Genomic DNA, 22,582 nt, shown 5'->3' on the forward strand with positions numbered 1-22,582 from the left:
CAAGCCACATATTAATAAATGTGCACGGGACAGACTTAATAATGGCAATAAGATGACCAGCAGCTAATGTGGAACAACGTGCCTCTTTAGTGGTTGTAAGAAGTACAGTCTGTGTGGGGCCTTCTTTCAAACAGTACCATGTGTGCTGATCCCAAGTTCTCCTGGCAGGGATTAACATCTATCGGATGCACAGACAGCAAGGTCTTAAAGCTCAAAGTATACTTGATTAACTATAAAAAAAAATTATTATTATTATTATTTTTATTTTATTTTTTGCCAAAACTGGTTTATAATAATAAGAAACTGAGGAAATAGGTGTGTATCTGTTTTATTAGATGATGACCCAGTGGCAGTATTGAGATGTAATGAAAATACTCTTTGGAAACAATTTTATTTATGAGGACTCTATTTCTTATGAAATCATCAACACTTAGATTTACCTGACTGAGTGTAGAGCAACAGCCTAAACAGATACACGAGGCTGTATTCATTTTTGCTGCTTTACTTCTACGTAACTTTCTGAAGAATGATCATACATGATGATAGATGTGATCTTTCTAGCTTCAATAAAATATTTTCAGGTTTGACATTTTGTATTATGCATGGCATATACTATCCTTAAAGAAATAAGTCCATGTTGCATTCAATGTTTGTTTTTTTGTTTTTGTTTGTTTGTTTGTTTTACCAGTAACATTTGTAATAAACACGCAACAGTGTTGTTACATATGCATGAATATATAACTAAAAACACACAATTTCCGTGTCGTCAGTAATAATTTTGAGCTAAACCAAGTAAATTCTTGTAGAGCTTGCAGAGTACAAGGCGGGACTTGCCTGTTATCGCCAGACATGAAACGCGCTCCTGTTTTGACCTCTCCATCATGGCGTCCCCAACTCCCGCTGTGGTCTCCGCTCAGTGGCTGGCAGAAGCCGTCGAAAACAAACTCGTCGGTCCAAAACTGCGTATTCTGGACGGGTCCTGGTACCTGGCGAAGACCAAGCGGGTCGCCAGAGAGGAGTTCAGTCAGAAACACATCCCGGGAGCGTCGTTTTTCGACATCGACGAATGCTGCGATAAGAGCTCCCCGTATGACCACATGCTGCCGACGTCCAGCGACTTCTCCCGGTACGTGGGAAAGCTCGGCATCGGGAACGACACCCACGTCGTGGTCTACGACACCAGCGACTTCGGCTCGTATAGCGCGCCCCGTCTGTGGTGGATGTTCCGGGCGTTCGGGCTCGGCTCGGTGTCGGTGCTGGACGGAGGCTTGAAGAACTGGCTGGCTGAGGGTCACCCGGTGACCTCCGACTACAGCAAGCCGGAGCGGAGAGACTTCCAGGCGAGCCTGAATCAGTCCTGGGTGAAGAGCTTCGAGGATGTTCTGGAGAACATCAAGACCAAGCAGGTCCAGGTGGTGGACTCCAGGTCTGCTGGCAGGTTCCGGGGAACTGAGCCAGAACCCAGAGAAGGTTAACAACACTTCAAAATTTTTAGTAGCTAGTGAACGGGGTATAAAATGTTCATGATCAGTGTGCTGTGTTGTTAAGGGTTACAGGAAGTCTGCAATATTTTTTATATAACATTAGGATGAGTATGGAGGGTTAAGAGGGACAAAATAATAAAAAAACAGGCATATATAACTTTCCAGTGAATATTGACAGCAGAAAAGAAGGTGTCTTGACTGGTTGTGAGAAGCAGCCAATCAGACGTCAGGATCTTTATAGGAGCCGCCCTAATCCCGCCCACTGAGTTCGATGGGACCATGTAAACTCTGGAAGCGTGAGATAAATAAATACAGGGTAAAATTGTTAATATTTGAATTAGTTTGTTTACATTTTTTTAAAATAATTTCATATCTAAAAAGTCCTGCATTAAGCCCCACACTTCCCACAAGCAATGGAAAAGCATGTTTACATGTTGCTTAGATTAGGTTGATAACAATGAAGCTCTCCAACACCTCCAGGTTGAGCTCCTCTCCAAATCACGAAAACACCAGTGGAAATGTACAAAAATCTGGTCACCAATTATAAGATAGGTTTGATTGCAGTAATGCCAAATAAAGATTTTTTTGAAGAGTATAACATTTTTTACATGGCTTTTTTTTAATGAAATGTAAATGACAGCATAAAAACTGATACACCTTTTACCTTTTTGTATTACTTTTTGTGAGATGGCTGTTTAATTTTCTATCAGAAATCCACTTTTTGGTGAATAAAAACCATTTCAAAGCTAAATCTGCCCTTAGTATGCAGTTGAAAAAAATTAATTTCAAAGTATTCAACGAACATTTTGGTGGTTGAATCTGCATTGTCACAAAAGCTTTTCTTAAGATACTTAATGCTTAGCTACTTCTGTAAGGCTGTGAAGCTGAGGCTGTTTCTTGGATCAAACAATAACAAAACGTTTTGAAAAATAATTCATTCAAGAAGCTTATGTTAGCTCGTATTTACATGTAAAAAAAAACAACAACCTCTAACTGAAAACCTTTTCTCCTTTCTCAGATGTTCTCCCTGGGCATTTTCCTGCAACCATAAACATGCCCTTCACGTCTTTCCTGGATTCGTCTGGAAAGCATCTCGGCACCGAGACCCTGGCCAAACTCTTCAAGGAGGCCGGAGTGGACCTGGAGAAGCCTCTCTGGGCCTCCTGCGGTTCTGGAGTCACAGCTTGTCATGTTATTCTGGCAGCTCACCGGCTTGGGTACTCTGGGATCGGGCTTTATGATGGATCGTGGGGGGAATTTTTCAAAAGGGCCCCTCCAGAGTACATCATTTCAGAGGCGGAGGGAAAGAAGGAGTGATAGCCAGGCGCAATTAAAATTAGGTCAAAAAAGAGCAATGATTTTGTTTTAAAAACCGCTTAAAATCTTATCCTCATATCGTGGGGGTTATGCTAAGATGATTGTGAACACTGTGAAATCTTTTAATACCTGAAACAACGAATAATGAAATAGGATGCTTAACTAGAAAGACGCAGATTGGAAGAGCCGTAGTGGAAGCGTCTCAACGGAAACGGCAGTTCTGATCTACTGTGTAGAATAATTGCTTCATGTTACATATAAACGTGTATTATTACAAAAGATACATGTATATGAATATTAAAAGAAAAATATACAGATTAGCTCAAAATAAGTATCCTAGGCTGTCATAACATTTCATGTGCCATTGCTAAATAATGTGAAAAAAGAACTGATCTGCCTTAAATCTCTATACACTTCTTTGTACTACAGTCTCAATTATTTTTTGATACTGCTATAAATGTAAGGTTGGGGTGAGAAATGATTATTTGGAAACAATATTAATGGTGCCAGATGATGCCGTTTTCTGCTGGGTTAAAAATAAGCTACCAAAGAATAATTAGGGATCACATGATGCCTGTGAAACAAAGCAAATAAGCTTTATTGCGACATGCAAATCAGATGATTGTCAAGGGCTCAGCTGCAGAACTATTATACCTCTAAAATGGAATGAATGTTTTAATTAATGTTAGGAATCGAATTCATGTGAAGTTTTCTGTTGCAGAACTCTTTTTATGCTCTTAACGTGAATTGTAGATCACAGCATTAAAACCATTATCACTTTTCATTGTCTTGCAGTGTTTTATTTAAAATCTATTTCTCAAGAAGGCAACCAACTCCCTTTTGTGGTCGAACATGGCTGCACCGTGAAAAAACATTTAACTGCAACTTCAGCTCTCTGTAGTTATCTAGTAAACTGGACCGATTAAAGGTACACAACTACGTTATATGCTTTTATAAAGCAAAAAACATTTGATCATGATAAAATAAGGTTATATATGCCAAGCGTCCATCCTGATAGTGCGTTAATGGTCCTTTTTGAGGGTATATAGAATGCAGCATCGGACGCAATGAGCAAATATAAACAGACGTCGCGCCACCTACCGGGTGTATGGCAGAACTATCATAATGCCGGTTTGCTTAATTAATAAATCAATCGTAAATAATGCAGGATAAGCCTGACCCTCCAAAATGCCTCGCAGTAAAGCGGCAGCTCGGTGTGATCGAAGACCAACCACTATTAACTAAATAAACTGATCTACAGTAACTCTAAGAGCCTCATATCAGAACATTTACTCACGTCAATCAACTCTGCGGTCACATCTGAGCCTCGGCAGATTTAGCTTACAATTCAGTGAACACCAACATTCATACTGTATTCCCAGCGACATTCCTGTCTTTTCCCTCTTTGAATCTTGTATATTTTTTGTGTTGTTGTTTTTTTTTTCACTGGATCTTGGACCTATCTTCATTGTTTCGCTGGGAGATGCTAATAGCCTAATTAGCCGCTTCCTTGTTTTAACCCCTGCTGCACATGCGCAGTGACGTACATCCGTTATTATAAATAAATATGAAAGGCTTTAGTTACTAACAAGTTGAGCAGCAGGACGTGATAATCTTTCATAAAAAAAACTTTCTATGCAACCAGAGTGAGCTACTGATGTATAAATTAAAAAAGTCAAATTACATGGCTATGCACCTTTAAAACAGAGAAAAGTGAACAAAGAGAAGCTGATGATAACGCAGACATGGCTTTATGCCATCTGCAAAAATCTCACAACATCATCATGAGATTTTTACTGTCCAAACATTACTAATAAAATTAGGCTCTTCCTTTTTCCCAAGATCAGTTATGTTTAGTATTTATTGTTTCAAACGTGGTTTCCTACCACATGATGCTCCCATGGGGAGCTGCAGAGTCCTTCCCACAAATGTTCCTTTGAGCTTCAGTGAGTAAACAGTCAATATATTTAGTTTATCTCATACTTGTTAGACTCCTCTGGCAATGTCTTAACTGCTAACAACGGCATCATTGCAAAAGTCCTCAGTAGTCTTGACAAGTCTATTTTAAAAAGCACCATCCAGCTTTTCCCGAACGTTATAGAGCTTTAATTTGCTGTATTTTAAGGACTCAACAGAATCCCTGATTGAATCTAACCTTGACTAAGAAGGATGATCACAACTTAATCGCTGCTGCTGCTGCTGAGCTTATTTCAATTGGCTCCATTGCAATGTCTTCTATTGTGAACATCTTACAATCACACACATCAATGTATGTTATTTGGATTTCATGTAATAGACCACCTAAATGTATCTGTGTGAAATAGTTGAAAAATAATGAATGGGTTTCAATTTTCTATACTAATAAATATATGTATTGTATTAGAAGTGACCTGTGAATTTGTTTTCAGTCCCATTTACTCTGATACCCATAAACAGTTCCTGCTCTGCCAATTGGCTTTAGAAGATTTTTTTGGCCTGCATGGAAAATGCTGTTTGTGGCAGAAAACTGACAATGGATATCGCCCTTACTGTAGCATCCTCACTGTAAAACAAGGTGGGGTTTTCTCCTGGGTAAAAGTAGTAAACGATCTACCTAAAGCTATATAACTGTCTTTTAATAAGCCATTACAGCCCTTTGTATTTTCAGATCAATATGATTTAGAGAACTTATATCTCCAACAGTCAGACTACTTTGTTCATTTTATTGTCTAAGTCTCTTTACAGACTGCCTAAAAAACTAGTTGAGTCAGTAAAAGGAATTAAATGTCCTATCACTAGGGGTCACCTAAATCCCATGCAGGTGTACAACAACATGGGTGTTCAGTTCTTTGGATGATAAGTTGATTTGACATCTGATTGGACAGACATGTTTGGCATACATTGACCAATCATTGCTCTTTGTCTTGAATGTAGATATTTCTGATACTCTTGTTTTCTGAAGACTCTGAAGCAGTTTCTTACATGAACATTCGCAAGCAGTATTTTTTCTATAAATAAATTTTGTATATATTTTTTTGCTTCTACTCTGAAGCGAGCAGGTGAACCCGTTGTAAGGCAAGACAATGACGTCCAGCCTGTGATGTCCAGGGCAGCTGTGGCTACTGACATAGCTCAAGAATTAATATTTTATTGTTAAATTTTTTTTATTCATAACAATCAGAATTTCTGAATATTGAACATGTAAATGCATTTACCATTTATTTCAATCTATACCTCTTCCACAGGCTTTTTTTTGTCGACTTAGGAATATTATCACAAATTTCATATAGAATAATAAAATGAGAATTTTAATGTATTACAATTTAAAGCTAAATAATGTTGAAATTGGAAATCATACATATATAAAGCATATAGCTGTAATAGGCAATACATTATAAAAGACTTCTTACACCACAATGAATACCTATACCATTGTGCACACTGATCTCAGAGATTGGCTAATTATTTTTTTGGTCTACACCGTCCACAAAAGAAGCTGGAATCTAACTTTACCTATAGTTTCAATTCACCTGAGATCCTCTCCACTTGATAAATTCTGCATGCAACTTTCATTCCCATACACACATCTGATCAATCTGCAGAAACAACTTAAAGTTGTCAAGCCAGCTTAAATAAAATGAGTAGTACTTAATATTTTGTACTTTCCTGGGAAAGGGGTCCAGCTCCTGGTACCATGATAAATGCTCCTGATATGACTGATTATAGTTCAAATATTTTTGTTATCAGCCATGCAAAGTTAGAATATTTTTGATATAATTTTAGACACCGTTTCTGGTGTGGATGATAGGTTTACATTTTTTATTATAATCACAATAATTTAGACGATATATCCATATAGCTCTGTTTACTATTTCCACATGGTTGCACAATGGAGAACGCTTGCTCATCGTCTCTTGTAGCTGCAATGAAGAAGGCTCACATATAGGTTGCATTATGCTATGACAGCATACATTTATGCTTACTATAGTTAGAATATATCTAACAAAAAATGGGGAGATTTCCTTGTTCCCCACCTGGATGTTTAACAGTATCAGGGTGATTATCACTCACAGCTTGGGGCCGTGCGTAGGTTGACTGAACTCAGACGTGGGGTACATACAAAATCTAATAGTGCCACCTCTGTTGACATAATAAAATGATGTCTGAAGGGGCATTGTTAGAATTGGCCTTTTGTGATTATTGTGTTTAAAGTTAGATCAGTCATTTACTGGTTATTAATTATGTTTGAATAAATATTAAGCATATACAGAATAATTATTAACTGTGTTTGAATTGGTATTACAATAGTTTTCGGATCAGACGCACTAAATATTCTTCCCAAGTGTGTAATATCACCCCACCCCTCCACAAACACAGCTCTCTACTGAGAGGGAGAGCTATCCGCCTCTGTTGGGACCACAGAGTAGTTGGTCTACACTGCCCTATTTCTAATATAAGGCCAAAATAAATGTAACCTATATTGAACTAACTTACTAGGTTTATTGTTGCTAGTGCGTACTCCTGTCGCAGGCTGCCTAAAGGCTCCCACATACTCGGCCTTACTTTGCAAATACTGTGAGCTGCGCAGACTCCTTGATGACTCTCTGCTGATGTTTTACCCTTCATAGTCAAGTGTACTGTTGCCTACATTTCTTGTGGCAAATTCCTACAATTCCCACACTTCCTGCTGCCAGTGGGACGAAGCGGCAGAACGGATTGTAAAATGTGTGATTAGCTAGCTGATCACCTAGAGCCGTTTCTTTCCCAGCAGGCTCTCACCTGTCAGTGAGAACAGAGAGGGACTGTGATGCTGCGCGTCCTGGAGACCGCCTGCTTGGAGCAGCTCAGTGTATCAAGCTCGGTGTCACCACCAGCAACCCAACACCTATGTTCGAATGCCATTTGTGGACTTCAGCTCAGCCTTCAACACTGTGCTCCTTGATATGCTGGCTCTGAAGCTCCACAACCTGGGATTATCTCCACCGCTCTGCCCCTGGATCAGAGACTTCCTCACCAACAGGCCCCAGGTGGTGAGGATAGGGACGCGTACATCCGCCCCACTGATCCTCAACACTGGCACGCCGCAGGGTTGTGTCCTCAGTCCCGCTCTCCTCACCCTCTTCACCCATGACTGTTCTGCTATCTACTCCACAAACACAGTGGTGAAATTTGCAGATGACACCACTGTGGTGGGTCTTATTTCCATTAATAATGACAACCATTAGAAGAGAGGAGGTCTGCAGTCTCACACAGTGATGCTGCATGAAAAACCTGATCCTGAACCCCAGCAAGATCAAGGAGGTAATAGCGGACTACAGGAGGTCTAGCAAGGCTGAACATGCTCCTTTAATGGCAACACACTTTTCACAGCCAACTGCAGCTGTACAAGTTGAGTTAGTATTCATAGCTGAACCATTTTCCCTCCTGTGTGGATTCTCATGTGAGAGTTTAAAGGGGCGTTTTGGCTGAATCATTGTCCAGACAGATCACAACTGAGAGGTTTCTGTCCTGTGTGGATTTCCATGTGTTTGGTCAAAGCTGATTTATAGCTAAATCTTTGTTCACAAAGATCACAACAGAACAGGTTTCTATCCTGAGTGGATTCCCATGTGTTTGTTTAAAGTTGATTTATGGCTAAATCTTTGTCCACATACTTCACAACTGTAATGCTTCTGTCCTGTGTGGATACGCATGTGTTTTGCTAAAGCTGATTTTAGCCCAACTCTGTCTTCACATATATCACAAAAGAAAGGCTTTTGTCCGGTGTGAATTATCGTGTGTGTTTAAATAAGCTTTTAGGTTAAATCTTTGTCAACAGTAAGACCAACAGAAGGCTTTCTGATCTGTGTGAATTCGCCTGTGTGTATAAATTTGTTTTATGGCTAAACCTTTGGCCACACAGAACACAACCATAAGGTTTCTGTCCTGTGTGTTTTGGTAAAATTGATTTTAGCCCAAATCTGTGTCTACATATATCACAAAAGAAAGGTTTATCTCCTGTGTGAATTATCATGTGCGTGTTTAAATAAACTTTTTGGTTAAATCTTTGTCCACAGGTCAGAAACAAGAGTTTCTGACCTGTGTGGAATACTATGTGTGTGTTTAAGTGTGCTTTTCGGCCAAAGTTTTGTCCACAAAGATCACAACAGAAATGTTCCCATGTGTTTGTTTAAAGTTGATTTATAGCTAAATGTTTGTCCACATACATCACAACTGTAAGGTTTCTTTCTTGTGTGGATTCTCATGTTTCCACCTAAAGTTACTTTATAAGTAAAACATTGTCCACATAGATCACAACAGACAGACTTCTGTCCTGTGTAGGTTTTCATGTGAGTGGTCAAAGCTGCTTTTTGGCTAAATCTTTGTCCACAGAGAGAACAACGGAAAGGTTTTTGTCCTTTGTTGGTTCGAATGTATCTGTTTAAATTGTATTTTCTAAATAAAAAAAGTTTTACCAGTCTTCGCAGGTAAGCTCCACTCCTGGCTGGACCTTTCTTTGTGATTCCATACTTTTCTTCCCAGTAAAACATTTGTTATTACCTAGTGAACCCGAACACTTAATTTGTGAACGCATCACTTATTTCTGATGAAATGGATGAACATTTTTTTCAGCAAACTCAGAGGAGCCAAAAGGTTTGTTAATATTACCATCTGACTCAAGAGCTCTGTTCTCCTATGAGAAATTGTTTGTCTGCTTAGTTTTCTGTCTAGTCTGACAAGTGTTTCAGCTCAATTATGGGGCGCTTTAGATTGTTTTCTTCTTTGACCTCGTTGTCCTCAGTTTTTAAGGAAATGGAACCATCTGCACGATGTTGTATCCTGAAGAATTCTCCTTCTCCATCTTTTTCTTTGGTAAGATTTCTGCATTTTATTTGGTCTGGATAAAGCTGTGAGAGCAGAGGAGACTGTTCATCATCCAGATTCTTTATGTGAGTAGCAGCAACTGACAGCATCAATTTCCTTCTTTTCATTGAGTTGCAACTTCCGTTCTGCGGTAAAGCAGGGTATTTTTATTTCCGCTTTCTCCGGGAGCAGTGTTTTTACATATGGATTTCACACAGTCCCTCACCAATCTACCCAAATTTCGTTTGGGAAACGTGCACAGACTGGCATAAAAGCTTTCGGCCACACCAGCCTCCAAACTCGACAAAGGTTACAAGTTCTTTGTGGAACAATACCTTTTCGATTATGAAGGTAAGAGCTTCGTCTTCTTAACTCTGTTGTTAGCATAGATGCTAGGATTATGATAACTACGCTACCAACAGGACTTTTTCTCATTTATTAGTTTTATTTCCACTTTAAGTTGCTACGCTAGCTTTATTATTTTAAACTATTGCTATATCAGCTATTCTGTTTCGCAGCTTTTAGCCAATGAGTCACACCAGGCATATAGTTGATGTATAATAAAAGTATCACTCTTCAACTGCGAGTGATACTTATTTCACACAATAAAATGTAAATTAATTATTTAAAAATCATACATTGTATTTTTCTGGATTTTTGTTTTAGATTCCATCACTGATCACTCACAGTTGAAGAGTACCTATGATAAAAATTACAGTCTTCTTCAAGCTTTGCAAGTGGGAAAACCTGGAAAATCAACAGTGTATCAAATACTTGTTCTCCCCACTGTATCTGTGAATTAAAGTAACCATTTAATGAATAATGCATTCTTTTTTCTTTCTACTTTATTTTAGTTTTCAACTTCAAAGCAAGACACAATGTCATTTTCAAAACAACCATTTAGCATTTACATTCAACCAATTACAATCTCACAGTGTCATAGCTGTAAAGCCTTTTGCAGTAAGATAACATCCAAGCTAGTGGGCCTCAGACGAGCTTGTCCCCCTTGATATCAAGAGGTACCTGGAAATTTGACATCAGGCAGCAGATGGCCCACAGCTGATTCACTGATCCTACCATGGACAGCGGAACAATTCCATCCCAAATGTGGTACTCAAACGGCCGATGGCCTGGGTCTTCTGAGTGTCTGGTTTGCTGAGCTGGGTAGATTTCTTTAATGGTGGGATGATGAGTTTTACCCCCACCTCTGACAGCATTTTCTCAGTCAGGAAACCCTTGTCAGCCATTACTTCATCCCCTGGCTGGAGTAGCTGTAGAAGCTGGGATTTCTAGGATGGCAGCTGTAGTCATGATCATTTTGCACTGCCTCCAGGTGGGACCAGTCCTCTGTGCTGCTCCTTGGAACAGGCATCTCATTGTCAGCTGCACGGCGTTTTCTTGCTCGCCTTGCAGATTGCTCACCTCTTCCTACAATAAAAATGTTGTTATTGTTTTGATGTCATTTCAAACAAGCAATGTGATTGCCACACTTAAAACAGCAACCACTATTTTAAAAGAAAGAGTTAGCATGAACCCCTTAAGGTAAGTTCTTGAGTTCTGAGTAAAAGTTATCTATTCATTTATTACCAATTTAAATACTGTATTCTTACCTTTGCCCCAATCATTCCACGGGAATTTAGATGGTACTGCTCCCTTCTTTAACCTCTTTCGACCACTTGCAGAAACGTAGATCTCCTCTGAAGAGAAGTGTTGACTGCAGACGTAAGTGCTGCCGCGAAGGATTTTAAAATTTGGCCCCTCGTCTCTTCTTATTGCCGTCACCCAACATGCTCGAATCTCAGCATCAGCCGGGAAGTCATGAAAACTGAGATATGGAAAGTGTTTTTTGTTGTTCGAGCATTGTGGGACACTGCAGTAGCAGTGTCTCTGTGATTGTGCCATGCTTGGTGGATATGATGCTGCTGAGAGATGGACACAAGGAGGACAAGGGGAGAAAAATTAGATTCATTATAATACTTTTTTTAAACCTTTTATTTAACCAGATAAACTCCTATTGAGATTAAGATCTCTTTTTCAAAGGTTGATCTGACAAAGAGGTCAGCAGCAGTCTTACTTTTGCTAATACATTACATTACTAATACAGTATAATAAACAAAACAATTTCAGGCCTCTACTTAAAATACACAGTATTTTGTACTAAAACTAAGAAAAAAGTGCATTAATATAAGTGCAAATAATACTATGAAGAAAATTCATAACAATACACAGAAAATTCACAATTCAGAAACAGCAGTACTTTCCAGTAAACCCAGTCGTTATTTTTTTTAGGAATGAACAAAAAGATTGAAATGGAATAAGATATTTTGAATTTAGTGACTGCAATTATATACAACACGTCACCATAATCAAGTAAGGTGAACAATGTAGCAGATAAATGTTTCTTTTCACTCAGTGAAAAACAGGATTTATTTCTATAATAACAAACGAGCTAGAGTAATAATTTTATAAAATCTACATCAGATTAATGATAGGTAAAGTAAGCTAACAAGCTGCTGCATGTTAGCTTTGATCTTCATGTTACCATCCCGATCAAAGGATCTATATAACAGCAATGATCGCTACCAAGACTAAGGAAAATAAAGATAGTCAACACGACACGTTTAATATTGTGCTCTCAGTCTTACCTAATGAAATTGCGCTGATTTCTGATAGGTAAAAGTTCGGTAAAGTAAGCTAACAAGCTGCTGCATGTTAGCTTTGATCGTCATGTTACTCTCCCGATCAAAGCATCTATATAACAGCAATGATCGCTACCAATACTAAGGAAAATAAAGATAGTCAACACGACACGTTTAATATTGTGCTCTCAGTCTTACCTTATGAAATCGCCCTGATTTTCAGTGAAAAACGTCTTGACCTCCCGAATTTTCTATATAAAAGCATGTAGCCGGATGTAGCGATACCCTGCTCCGCTTCAAAACAGAAGTTGAGTGACGTCATGTGAAAAGGGTCTATTGTGCCAGGCAGACCTGTGATTTTGGCACAATTTAGGCAAATATAGCCAATACTATGCAAAATGTGTTTTTCATCTCATAAAATGGAATCTAATGAAATAAAAGAGCCTATTTCTATTTGTAGGACTGCTTCTGCCTTGGTTCATAAAGCCTGGATCATAAGGCAGGATAATTAGCACGTTTTTGCAGCGATCTTCCCCCTTCCTCGTGTCCTTGTAAATTCAACAAGCAATTTATTGACAGTTTCATCCGCCTTAAGTCCAGTGGCATTTCTCCAGTAATCACCAGAAGAGCAGGAATTGGAGAGGTTCTAAAAGCACCACGACATATCCTAAGCGCTTTAGCTTGGATTCTATCTAAATCTAATAACAAAGAATTTGCAGCTGACTTATAAACAATACAGCCATAGTCCAACACAGATCATATTAAAACTTCATATATTCTTTTCAAAGATGTGCTTGTTGCTCCTCAATCATTCCCTGGCAAACATCTTAAAATATTAATACATCTTTTACATTTATCAATAATATTATGTATATGTATCTTAAATGAAAGTTTTACATCAAACCATACGCCTAGGTACCTTACTATATTTACCTGTTTCAATTTACTGTTGCTACCTTCTCTTCAAATGGCCCTTTGTAGTTAGAGCTCAACTTTCTCTACTTCCGCCTCTCTTCTTCTTCTTCTTCTTCTTCTTCTTCTTCTTCTTCTTCTTCTTCTTCTTCTTCTTCTTCTTCTTCTTTAATGGCAGACTGCGAGCATGGTTCGTGCATAGGTGCATACCGCCACCTACCATATCGGGGTGTGTATGTAATTAAATGAACTAAAATTAATATTTAATTAAAATATTTAATTTAATTAAACAATAAAATAATAAATAAATTATAAAATATGAAATAAAATAAAAAAAAATCTTCTTCATGTGGGAGGACGTGGAGGACATGTGTTTGGCAGTGGGTGAGGTGATTGGGCACCAACAAGTCCGTAGCAAGCGTCAGACACAAAGGTGACGAGGAACTCAGCCTGCGCGTTAAGGTAAACGACTTTGGTTATATCTTGTTCACCATGTCGTCAACCATGAAAGCCCTTGGTTGTGGCCACTGGCCAGGAAGGACATTTATAAAAAAAAAAAAAAAAAAAAAAAAATGTGCCCAAACCAGGGGGAACCGGTCCTGTCAGACGCGGTGGAGCAGCAGCCTGCTTCTGCCGGTGAGGTGAGGGGTTGTTCCTCGTCTCAGATTTTTGCACACTAGTCGAAACAGCACATTTTATTTTAGGGAAACATCGCAGTGGTAAGTGCAATTATTGTGGAGATGATGAAACAACAGAACATGTAATGTTATACTGTCAAAATCACGAGGAAGAAAGAATCAACAGCTGATCCAACATTTTAATGGAAGTAAGTCTAGATTTAGCTGAATTATTAATAAATAACTTGAAATGCAAAAGTTATCCAATAATATTTCCATATCTTAAATTAACACAGTGATATAATAGAATTTAATCTGAGTGACATTCTGGTCCACACTCCAAACCAGTGGGGGGCGCTAAATGCACTAATTTCGTTGTTTGCCAACCGCTAATAAACCCACGAAGAAGGAAAAGGTAAACAAGACCAAGGTAAAAGATAACGTAAGCCAGGCGCAGGTTGTTGACATTAATCAGCTGTCTGCCATGGCTGCGCAGATCCGCGCTGTGGTCTCCGCTCCGTGGCTGGCCAACGCCATCAAGAATAAACTCGTCGGTCCAAAGCTGCGTATTCTGGACGGGACCTGGTATCCGCCGAAAACCAAGCGGGTCGCCAAAGAGGAGTTCAGTCAGAAACACATCCCGGGAGCGTCGTTTTTCGACATCGACGCATGCAGCGATAAGAGCTCCCCGTATGTCTACATGCTGCCGACGTCCAGCGACTTCTCCCGGTACGTGGGAGAGCTCGGCATCGGGAACGACACCCACGTCGTGGTCTACGACACCAGCGACCTGGGCTCGTTCAGCGCGCCCAGAGTGTGGTGGATGTTCCGGGTGTTCGGGCTCGGCTCGGTGTCGGTGCTGGACGGAGGCTTGAAGAACTGGCTGGCTGAGGGTCACCCGGTGACCTCCGACTACAGCGAGCCGGAGCGGAGAGACTTCCAGGCGAGCCTGAATCAGTCCTGGGTGAAGAGCTTCGAGGATGTTCTGGAGAACATCAAGACCAAGCAGGTCCAGGTGGTGGACTCCAGGTCTGCTGGCGGGTTCTGGGGAACTGAGCCAGAACCCGCAAAAGGTGAGGAGTGCAGTTTATTTTACCGGTCTTGAGGTAAGTGAGAAAGAAATAGTGCATGGCTCAAAATGTAACTGTGTAGGTCAGGGAAGTCCAAAGTGCGGCCCAGGGGCCATTCTATGGGGTGCCCTCAGGGACATAAATCAAAATTAACTTATATATACACATGTTAAATTAAACTCTTCCATATAATATAGTGAAAACCGTGCATAAACACTAGTGAAAAGCTCTCAGATACACTAGTAAATACATTTACCTCTTATATAACCTACTGAAAACCTTGCACAAACACTAGTGAAAAGCTCTCACATAAACTAGTGAAAACATTTACCTCTTATATAACCTACTGAAACGTTCTCATACAAAGTAGTGAGAACTGTTCATATAAACTGGTGAAAAGCTTTACCTTTCAAATACACTACTGAAAAGCTTTCATATACATATATATAGTGTATATGAAAGCTTTTCAGTAGTGTATATGAAAGGTAAAGCTTTTCACCAGTTTATATGAACAGTTCTCACTACTTTGTATGAGAACGTTTCAGTAGGTTATATAAGAGGTAAATGTTTTCACTAGTTCATGTGAGAGCTTTCAAATACACTACTAAAAAGCTTTCATAAACACTACTGAAAAGCTTTCATATACACTGATTTATGTTAATCTGATCAAGATTAAATTCATTAATTGTGAAACCTATTGTTCCTCCAAAACTCTTTACCCTTTTCCCAACAAGGCTTAAGCACCTCCAGAGTTGGGTGGCCATCCCTTTGTCCTTTTAAATTGGCCCAGTGATTACACATTAACTGTTTTCTTCGCGCATAGGCTTTTATGATAGATACATAACATATGAAGACAAAAGCAAAAATGTATATTTAAGGTGCATTTTACCAGTTTATGAAAACAACAGAACATTATTCATTAACTAACAAATAATGTTTGCACTTTTTCACACCTCTTTGTCTTCCCATCTCAGATTCTGTCTCTGGACATTTCCCCGGAGCAATCAACATGCCCTTCACGTCTTTCCTGGATTCGTCTGGAAAGCATCTCGGCACCGAGACCCTGGCCAAACTCTTCAAGGAGGCCGGAGTGGACCTGGAGAAGCCTCTCTGGGCTTCCTGCGGGTTTGGAGTCACAGCTTGTCATGTTATTCTGGCAGCTCACCGGCTTGGGTACTCTGGGATCGGGCTTTATGATGGATCGTGGGGGGAGTTTTTCAAAAGGGCCCCTCCAGAGTACATCATTTCAGAGAGGGAGGGAAAGAAGGGATGATTTATATGACCAACTTCCATTTGTTCTTTGCAAATAGAATATCCTTTAATTCAAGCTGTGCATTTTATTTTAATGTAATTTTGTATAATTATGTAGGTGATGGAATTTAAATGTTTATGAATGTTAACAGTGAATGCATTAACAAGTTCCTCAGTTTTCACACTACATGTAAATATTCTTAATGTGAAAATAATATATAAATATGTAATTGAAACCAGATGTTAACATGCACTTTATGAAAAGATTCAGAACATTTTATCTCATTATTATTATTATTATTTTATTTTTTTATTATTATTTATTTTTTTATTTTTATATATCACCTCTGGTAGAAGCAACATGTAAGGTCACGCGAGGAAGCAATGTGTTTGAGAAGTGCCTTAAAAATGACATCCGTGGTTGCATCTTCATGAAGCTCGTCAGAATTTTACAAAGCCATGATATTGTCATCGGGCTTTTCCAAAAAGTATAAAGTCACAGCAATCTTAGGCTTTTTTTTTTTTTTTCTTTTTTTTTTGAAGAAAGAGAGAATAAAAGGTTTTCCTTCGTTGTTCCTAACTAAAAAAAACAGAAAGTGAAAGAAAAAATGTCTTTGTGTATGTAAATATCTGGTTTCAACATGTTAACTCAAAAATATGGTCATGTTCAACAAACTTGAACATTACAGAGAAGTTAATTTGTACCAGAACACAGATTGATTACACACAGACTGATGTTTACAAGTCTTTATTTCTGTTATTGGTGGTGATTTTCTGCTTACTGTTATACTTTTAAGATTAAAATGTTACATCAGAGAAATAGACATTTTAATACAGAAACATGGGCTGAATGACAATTACGCCTACTACCTGCTTGAGGTTGTTGTTGTCAAATGGTGCTTTTAATCTGACAAACGAGCATCAATGTAACGTGTGTTCTAATTTCTTGAATATGTTTCTACCTTTATGGGTGAAAATAACACAGGCTTTCCTAACATCTTTTGTGTCAATGTTAAAATATTTTATTTGCCAACCAATGCTGCTGCATCAAGAGTCCATCCTATAAGTGCCTTTAATGTGTCTAATTTAACTTACCATAAAGTATGTTTTCTAGCAACAGTTACACTGCTGTTGAAGTAATGCCTCAGTGTGAAATGGTTCTTTGTAACCATTGTTTAGGGTGTCAGATAATGCTGTATTCTGTTGAAAAAATGTGAGCACATGAGAATAAATGGGAATCACGGTGGGGGAAAGATAAACAGCAAATAAGCATGACTACTACATGCAAATAAGATTGTTCTCAGGGGCTCTGCTGCAGAACATTGTTTTGTATCCCAAAGCATCAAAGCTATTAAATCTCTCAATTATGTATTTTTTTATTAAAAATAATAAATCCAAAATAAATCTTCTGAAGTCTGTTTTTTTTTTGTTTTTTTTTATCACATTGACTCCCATCCAGGCGGGGCTGAATAATCAGCAGCACAAATCCCACCGCATCCTCTACAATTCTTCATTCAAACCCAGCTTCACAGCTTATGTTCTTCTGAGAAGCTACAGTAATTTTCTCTCCAGATGTCATTGTACTTCAAGGAATAAATAAATAAATATATTTATACATTCTTGGATTTCTCTGACAGACTGTTAGCCTCTGAAAGGTTGTTGGTGTCATCTTCATTGTAAAAATGCCTAATATAACTTGCTTTCCTGTAGTCTTATCTAGTCTGCTGTAAGGCAAGGCAAGGTAAATTTATTTACCTTGCACAATTTAGTACAGAGACAATGCAAAGTGCTTTACATAATTAAAATATAGGAAAATAAACAGAGCAAGTAGGAATAAAATGTAGAAACAAAAATAGAACATTAAAAACAGTTGGACTAAAAAGTTAAACTAGTGATGTTTCAGTAAAAACAGTTTAAGTAGAACAGTCGAAGGCAGTCCTAATCAAATGGGTTTTTAATGTTGTTTTAAAGGAACTCAGGCTTTCAGCACTTTTACAGCTTTCTGGAAGTTTGTTCCAGATCAGTGGAGCATAGGAACTAAATGCTGCTTCTCCTTGTTTGGTTCTGGTTCTAGGTATGCAGAGTAGGCTGGAGCCAGAAGACCTGAGTGGTCTGGAGGGTTGATACACTGATAACAAGTCTGTGATGTATGTAGGTGCTAAGCCATTCAAGGATTTATAGACTAACAGAAGTATTTTAAAGTCTATTCTCTGAGATACAGGGAGCCAGTGTAAGGACTTTAGAACTGGGGTGATGTTCTCTACTTTCTTAGTCTTAGTGAGGACGCGGGCAGCAGTGTTCTGGATCAGCTGCAGCTGTCTGATCCACTTTTTAGGCAGACCTGTGAAGACACAGTTGCAGTAATCAATTCGACTAAAAATAAACATATGGATTATTTTTTCCAGATCATGCTGAGACATTAGTCCTTTAATCCTGGAAATGTTCTTCAGGTGAAATCTGACTTTGTAATTGTCTTTAGATGCTTCTGGAGGTTCAGGTCTAAGTTCATCACTACACCCAGTTTATGGGCCTGATCAGTGGTTTCTAGCTGAAGCGACTGAAGCTGTGTGTTAACTTTTGATCTCTCTACTATTCGTCCAAAGATTATTACTTCAGTTTAGTTTTTATTCAATTGAAGAAAATTTTGGCACATCCATGCATTGATACCTTCTAGGCATTTACTCAGGCTAAATGAGTCACTGGAAATTATGCTTTCAAAGGTAACAGAAAAGTGATCAAATAGGGCAACATCAGTTACATTGGATGGATTATATAAAGCTGACTTCAAGTGTGAATAAATTAATACTGAATAAAGTTACTGCCAAAATTATCAGATCTAATGAGATTTTAATTCAGCCAAGAACCATATTAAGAAAACAAGATGTGTTGCTTTAAAAAAAAGTATATTATTATCATATAAACAGTATATGAGGAGTTTAAAAAAATATTATAATTTTATTAGAATAGGATGTTTAAAAAATATTTGGACTTCACATTAAAAGTTTTATTGATTTCCAACACTGCAGCCCATTGTTATAAAAGCTGACCAGACAGTTGGTCAGAAAGTTTCCTCTCTTAGGAAACCCAGCAGGTTGCATCAAGTCTCTCCAAGCAGCATTCACTCCTCCTGAAACGGTCCACAGTGGACCGTTGTCTGCATTGTTGATGGCTTTGCAGCAATCCCTCATGAGCATGCATGAAGCGACAGTGGTTTCATATTCATAACTTAATCTGCTATCCTTAGGTTGTGAGAATTCATCCTTGAATTGTTACTGGGATTTTGAGGTTCTATTGGCCAATTTTTTCAAAGTAGGCTGACAGGAAGGGATTATGAGAGGGAGGAAGACATGCGGTAAAGAAAGGACCTCAGGCTAAGTCGAGGACTAAGGCCTCTCTAAGTATGTATGTATATATATATATATATATATATAGACATATATATATATATATATATATATATATATATATATATATAGACATATATATATATATATATATATATATATATATATATATATATATATATATATATATATATATAATTATCTACCCGTGCACCATAAGAGCAGGCGCCAATCTTTGGATTTGTAAGTAATGCTGTCCTCATCTTGCACAAAGTCAGCCAAGAAATGTATGCTGGAAACAGACTATCATGCTGAGCCTATATGTAACCCCTTCCAAAATGGATTAGCAGTATCCCACATTCTAGATTGTTGGCATATAAATACCTCTTATAACAACAAGTACCTGCTGAATCACTGAAGCTGTTAGCTCTTTCAATGAAGAAGTTACAGGGGGATACAAAAAATATCGGGGTCAGCCTGCCAGAATATGTATCCCCTTCCAAAATGGACTAAGAGTTTCCCACATTCTTGGGAGAAATTCTGGCAGGCTGGACCCAATATTTTTTGTATCCCCCTGTAACTTATTCATTTAAGGAGCTAACAGCTTCAAATTTTCTGCAGTTGTTGGTGATCATAAGAGATGTTTATGTGCCAAAACTCAATAATGTGGGAAACTCTTAGTCCATTTTGGAAGGGGATACATATTCTGGCAGGCTGGACCCGATATTTTTTGTATCCCCCCTGTAACTTCTTCATTTAGAGAGCTAACAGCTTCAAATTTTCTGCAGTTGTTGGTGATCATAAGAGATGTTTTTGTGCCAAAACACAAGAATGTGGGAAACTCTTAGTCCATTTTGGAAGGGGATACATATTCTGGCAGGCTGGACCCAATATTTTTTGTATCCCCCTGTAACTTATTCATTTAAGGGGCTAACAGCTTCAAATTTTCTGCAGTTGTTGGTGATCATAAGAGATGTTTATGTGCCAAAACTCAAGAATGTGGGAAACTCTTAGTCCATTTCTGAAGGGGATACATACTCTGGCAGGCTGGACCCCGATAATTTTTGTTTCCCCTGTAACTTATTCATTGAAAGAGCTAACAGCTTCAAATTTTCTGCAGTTGTTGGTGATCATAAGAGATGTTTTTGTGCCAAAACACAAGAATGTGGGAAACTCTTAGTCCATTTTGGAAGGGGATACATATTCTGGCAGGCTGGACCCCGATATTTTTGTATCCCCCTGTAACTTCTTCATTTAAAGAGCTAACAGCTTCAAATTTTCTGCAGTTGTTGGTGATAATAAGAGATGTTTATGTGCCAAAACTCAATAATGTGCAAAACTCTTAGTCCATTTTGGAAGGGGATACATATTCTGGCAGGCTGGACCCCGATATTTTTTGTATCCCCCTGTTACTTCTTCATTTAAAGAGCTAACAGATTCAAATTTTCTGCAGTTGTTGGTGATCATAAGAGATGTTTATGTGCCAAAACTCAACAATGTGGGAAACTCTTAGTCCATTTTGGAAGGGGATACATATTCTGGCAGGCTGGACCCCGATATTTTTGTATCCCCCTGTAACTTCTTCATTTAAAGAGCTAACAGATTCAAATTTTCTGCAGTTGTTGGTGATCATAAGAGATGTTTATGTGCCAAAACTCAATAATGTGGGAAACTCTTAGTCCATTTTGGATGGGGATACATATTCTGGCAGGCTGACCCCGATATTTTTTGTATCCCCCTGTAACTTCTTCATTCAAAGAGCTAACAGCTTCAAATGTTCTGCCGTTGTTGGTGATCATAAGAGATGTTTATGTGCCAAAACGCAATAGTGTGGGAAACTCTTAGTCCATTTTGGAAGGGGATACATATTCTGGCAGGCTGGAACCCGATATTTTTTGTATCCCCCTGTAACTTATTCATTTAAAGAGCTAACAGCTTCAAATTTTCTGCAGTTTTTGGTGATCATAAGAGATGTTTATGTGCCAAAACTCAATAATGTGCGAAACTCTTAGTCCATTTTGGAAGGGGATACATATTCTGGCAGGCTGGAACCCGATATTTTTTGTATCCCCCTGTAACTTATTCATTTAAAGAGCTAACAGCTTCAAATTTTCTGCAGTTGTTGGTGATCATAAGAGATGTTTATGTGCCAAAACTCAATAATGTGGGAAACTTCTTAGTCCATTTTGGAAGGGGGATACATATTCTGGCAGGCTGGAGAACCCGATATTTTTTTGTATCCCCCCTGTAACTTCTTCATTTAGAGAGCTAACAGCTTTAAATTTTCTGCAGTTGTTGGTGATCATAAGAGATGTTTTTGTGCCAAAACTCAATAGTGTGGGAAACTCTTAGTCTATTTTGGAAGAGGATACATATTCTGGCAGGCTGGAACCCGATATTTTTTGTATCCCCCTGTAACTTATTCATTTAAGGAGCTAACAGCTTCAAATTTTCTGCAGTTGTTGGTGATCATAAGAGATGTTTATGTGCCAAAAACTCAACAATGTGGGAAACTCTTAGTCCATTTTGGAAGGGGATACATATCTGGCAGGCTGGACCCCGATATTTTTGTATCCCCCTGTAACTTCTTCATTTAAAGAGCTAACAGATTCAAATGTTCTGCAGTTGTTGGTGATCATAAGAGATGTTTATGTGCCAAAACCTCAAGAATGTGGGAAACTCTTAGTCCATTTTGGAAGGGGATACATATTCTGGCAGGCTGGAACCCGATAATTTTTGTATCCCCCTGTAACTTATTCATTTTAAAGAGCTAACAGCTTCAAATTTTCTGCACGTTTTGGTGATCATAAGAGATGTTTATGTGCCAAAACTCAACTAATGTGGGAACTCTTAGTCCATTTTGGAAGGGGATACATATTCTGGCAGGCTGGACCCCGATATTTTGTATCCCCCTGTACTCTTCATTTAAAGAGCTAACAGATTCAAATTTCTGCAGTTGGTTGGTGATCATAAGAGATGTTTATGTGCCAAAACTCAATAGTGTGGGAAACTCTTAGTCCATTTTGGAAGGGGATACATATTCTGGCAGGCTGGACCCCGATATTTTTTGTATCACCCTGTAACTTATTCATTTAAAGAGCTAACAGATTCAAATGTTCTGCAGTT

At 38.5% G+C, this 22,582-nt stretch overlaps 2 protein-coding genes and 1 long non-coding RNA gene across 3 annotated transcripts; 2 read left to right on the top strand and 1 right to left on the bottom strand.

Annotated features, from left to right (window-relative positions):
- Window positions 1-858: 858 nt before the first annotated feature.
- On the top strand, window positions 859-3,583 carry LOC118566385 (3-mercaptopyruvate sulfurtransferase-like). Its single transcript, XM_036148323.1, has 2 exons — window positions 859-1,470; window positions 2,503-3,583. Exons 1-2 carry the CDS (start codon window positions 882-884, stop codon window positions 2,799-2,801), a joined length of 888 nt encoding a protein of 295 aa, XP_036004216.1. The 5' UTR covers window positions 859-881; the 3' UTR covers window positions 2,802-3,583.
- Window positions 3,584-10,453: 6,870 nt separating this feature from the next.
- Window positions 10,454-11,458, bottom strand: LOC110369173. The gene is made up of 2 exons (XR_004932973.1): window positions 11,234-11,458; window positions 10,454-11,051 (listed from the first exon to the last, which is right to left on the bottom strand). It is a non-coding gene; the product is annotated as an uncharacterized LOC110369173 (long non-coding RNA).
- A 2,727-nt stretch (window positions 11,459-14,185) lies between these two features.
- On the top strand, window positions 14,186-16,702 carry LOC105933504 (thiosulfate sulfurtransferase). Its single transcript, XM_021321789.2, has 2 exons — window positions 14,186-14,864; window positions 15,836-16,702. Exons 1-2 carry the CDS (start codon window positions 14,276-14,278, stop codon window positions 16,132-16,134), a joined length of 888 nt encoding a protein of 295 aa, XP_021177464.2. The 5' UTR covers window positions 14,186-14,275; the 3' UTR covers window positions 16,135-16,702.
- Window positions 16,703-22,582: the final 5,880 nt, after the last annotated feature.

This window comes from Fundulus heteroclitus, chromosome 16 (assembly GCF_011125445.2).
Source record: "Fundulus heteroclitus isolate FHET01 chromosome 16, MU-UCD_Fhet_4.1, whole genome shotgun sequence".
In the NCBI taxonomy this organism is placed as follows: domain Eukaryota; kingdom Metazoa; phylum Chordata; class Actinopteri; order Cyprinodontiformes; family Fundulidae; genus Fundulus; species Fundulus heteroclitus.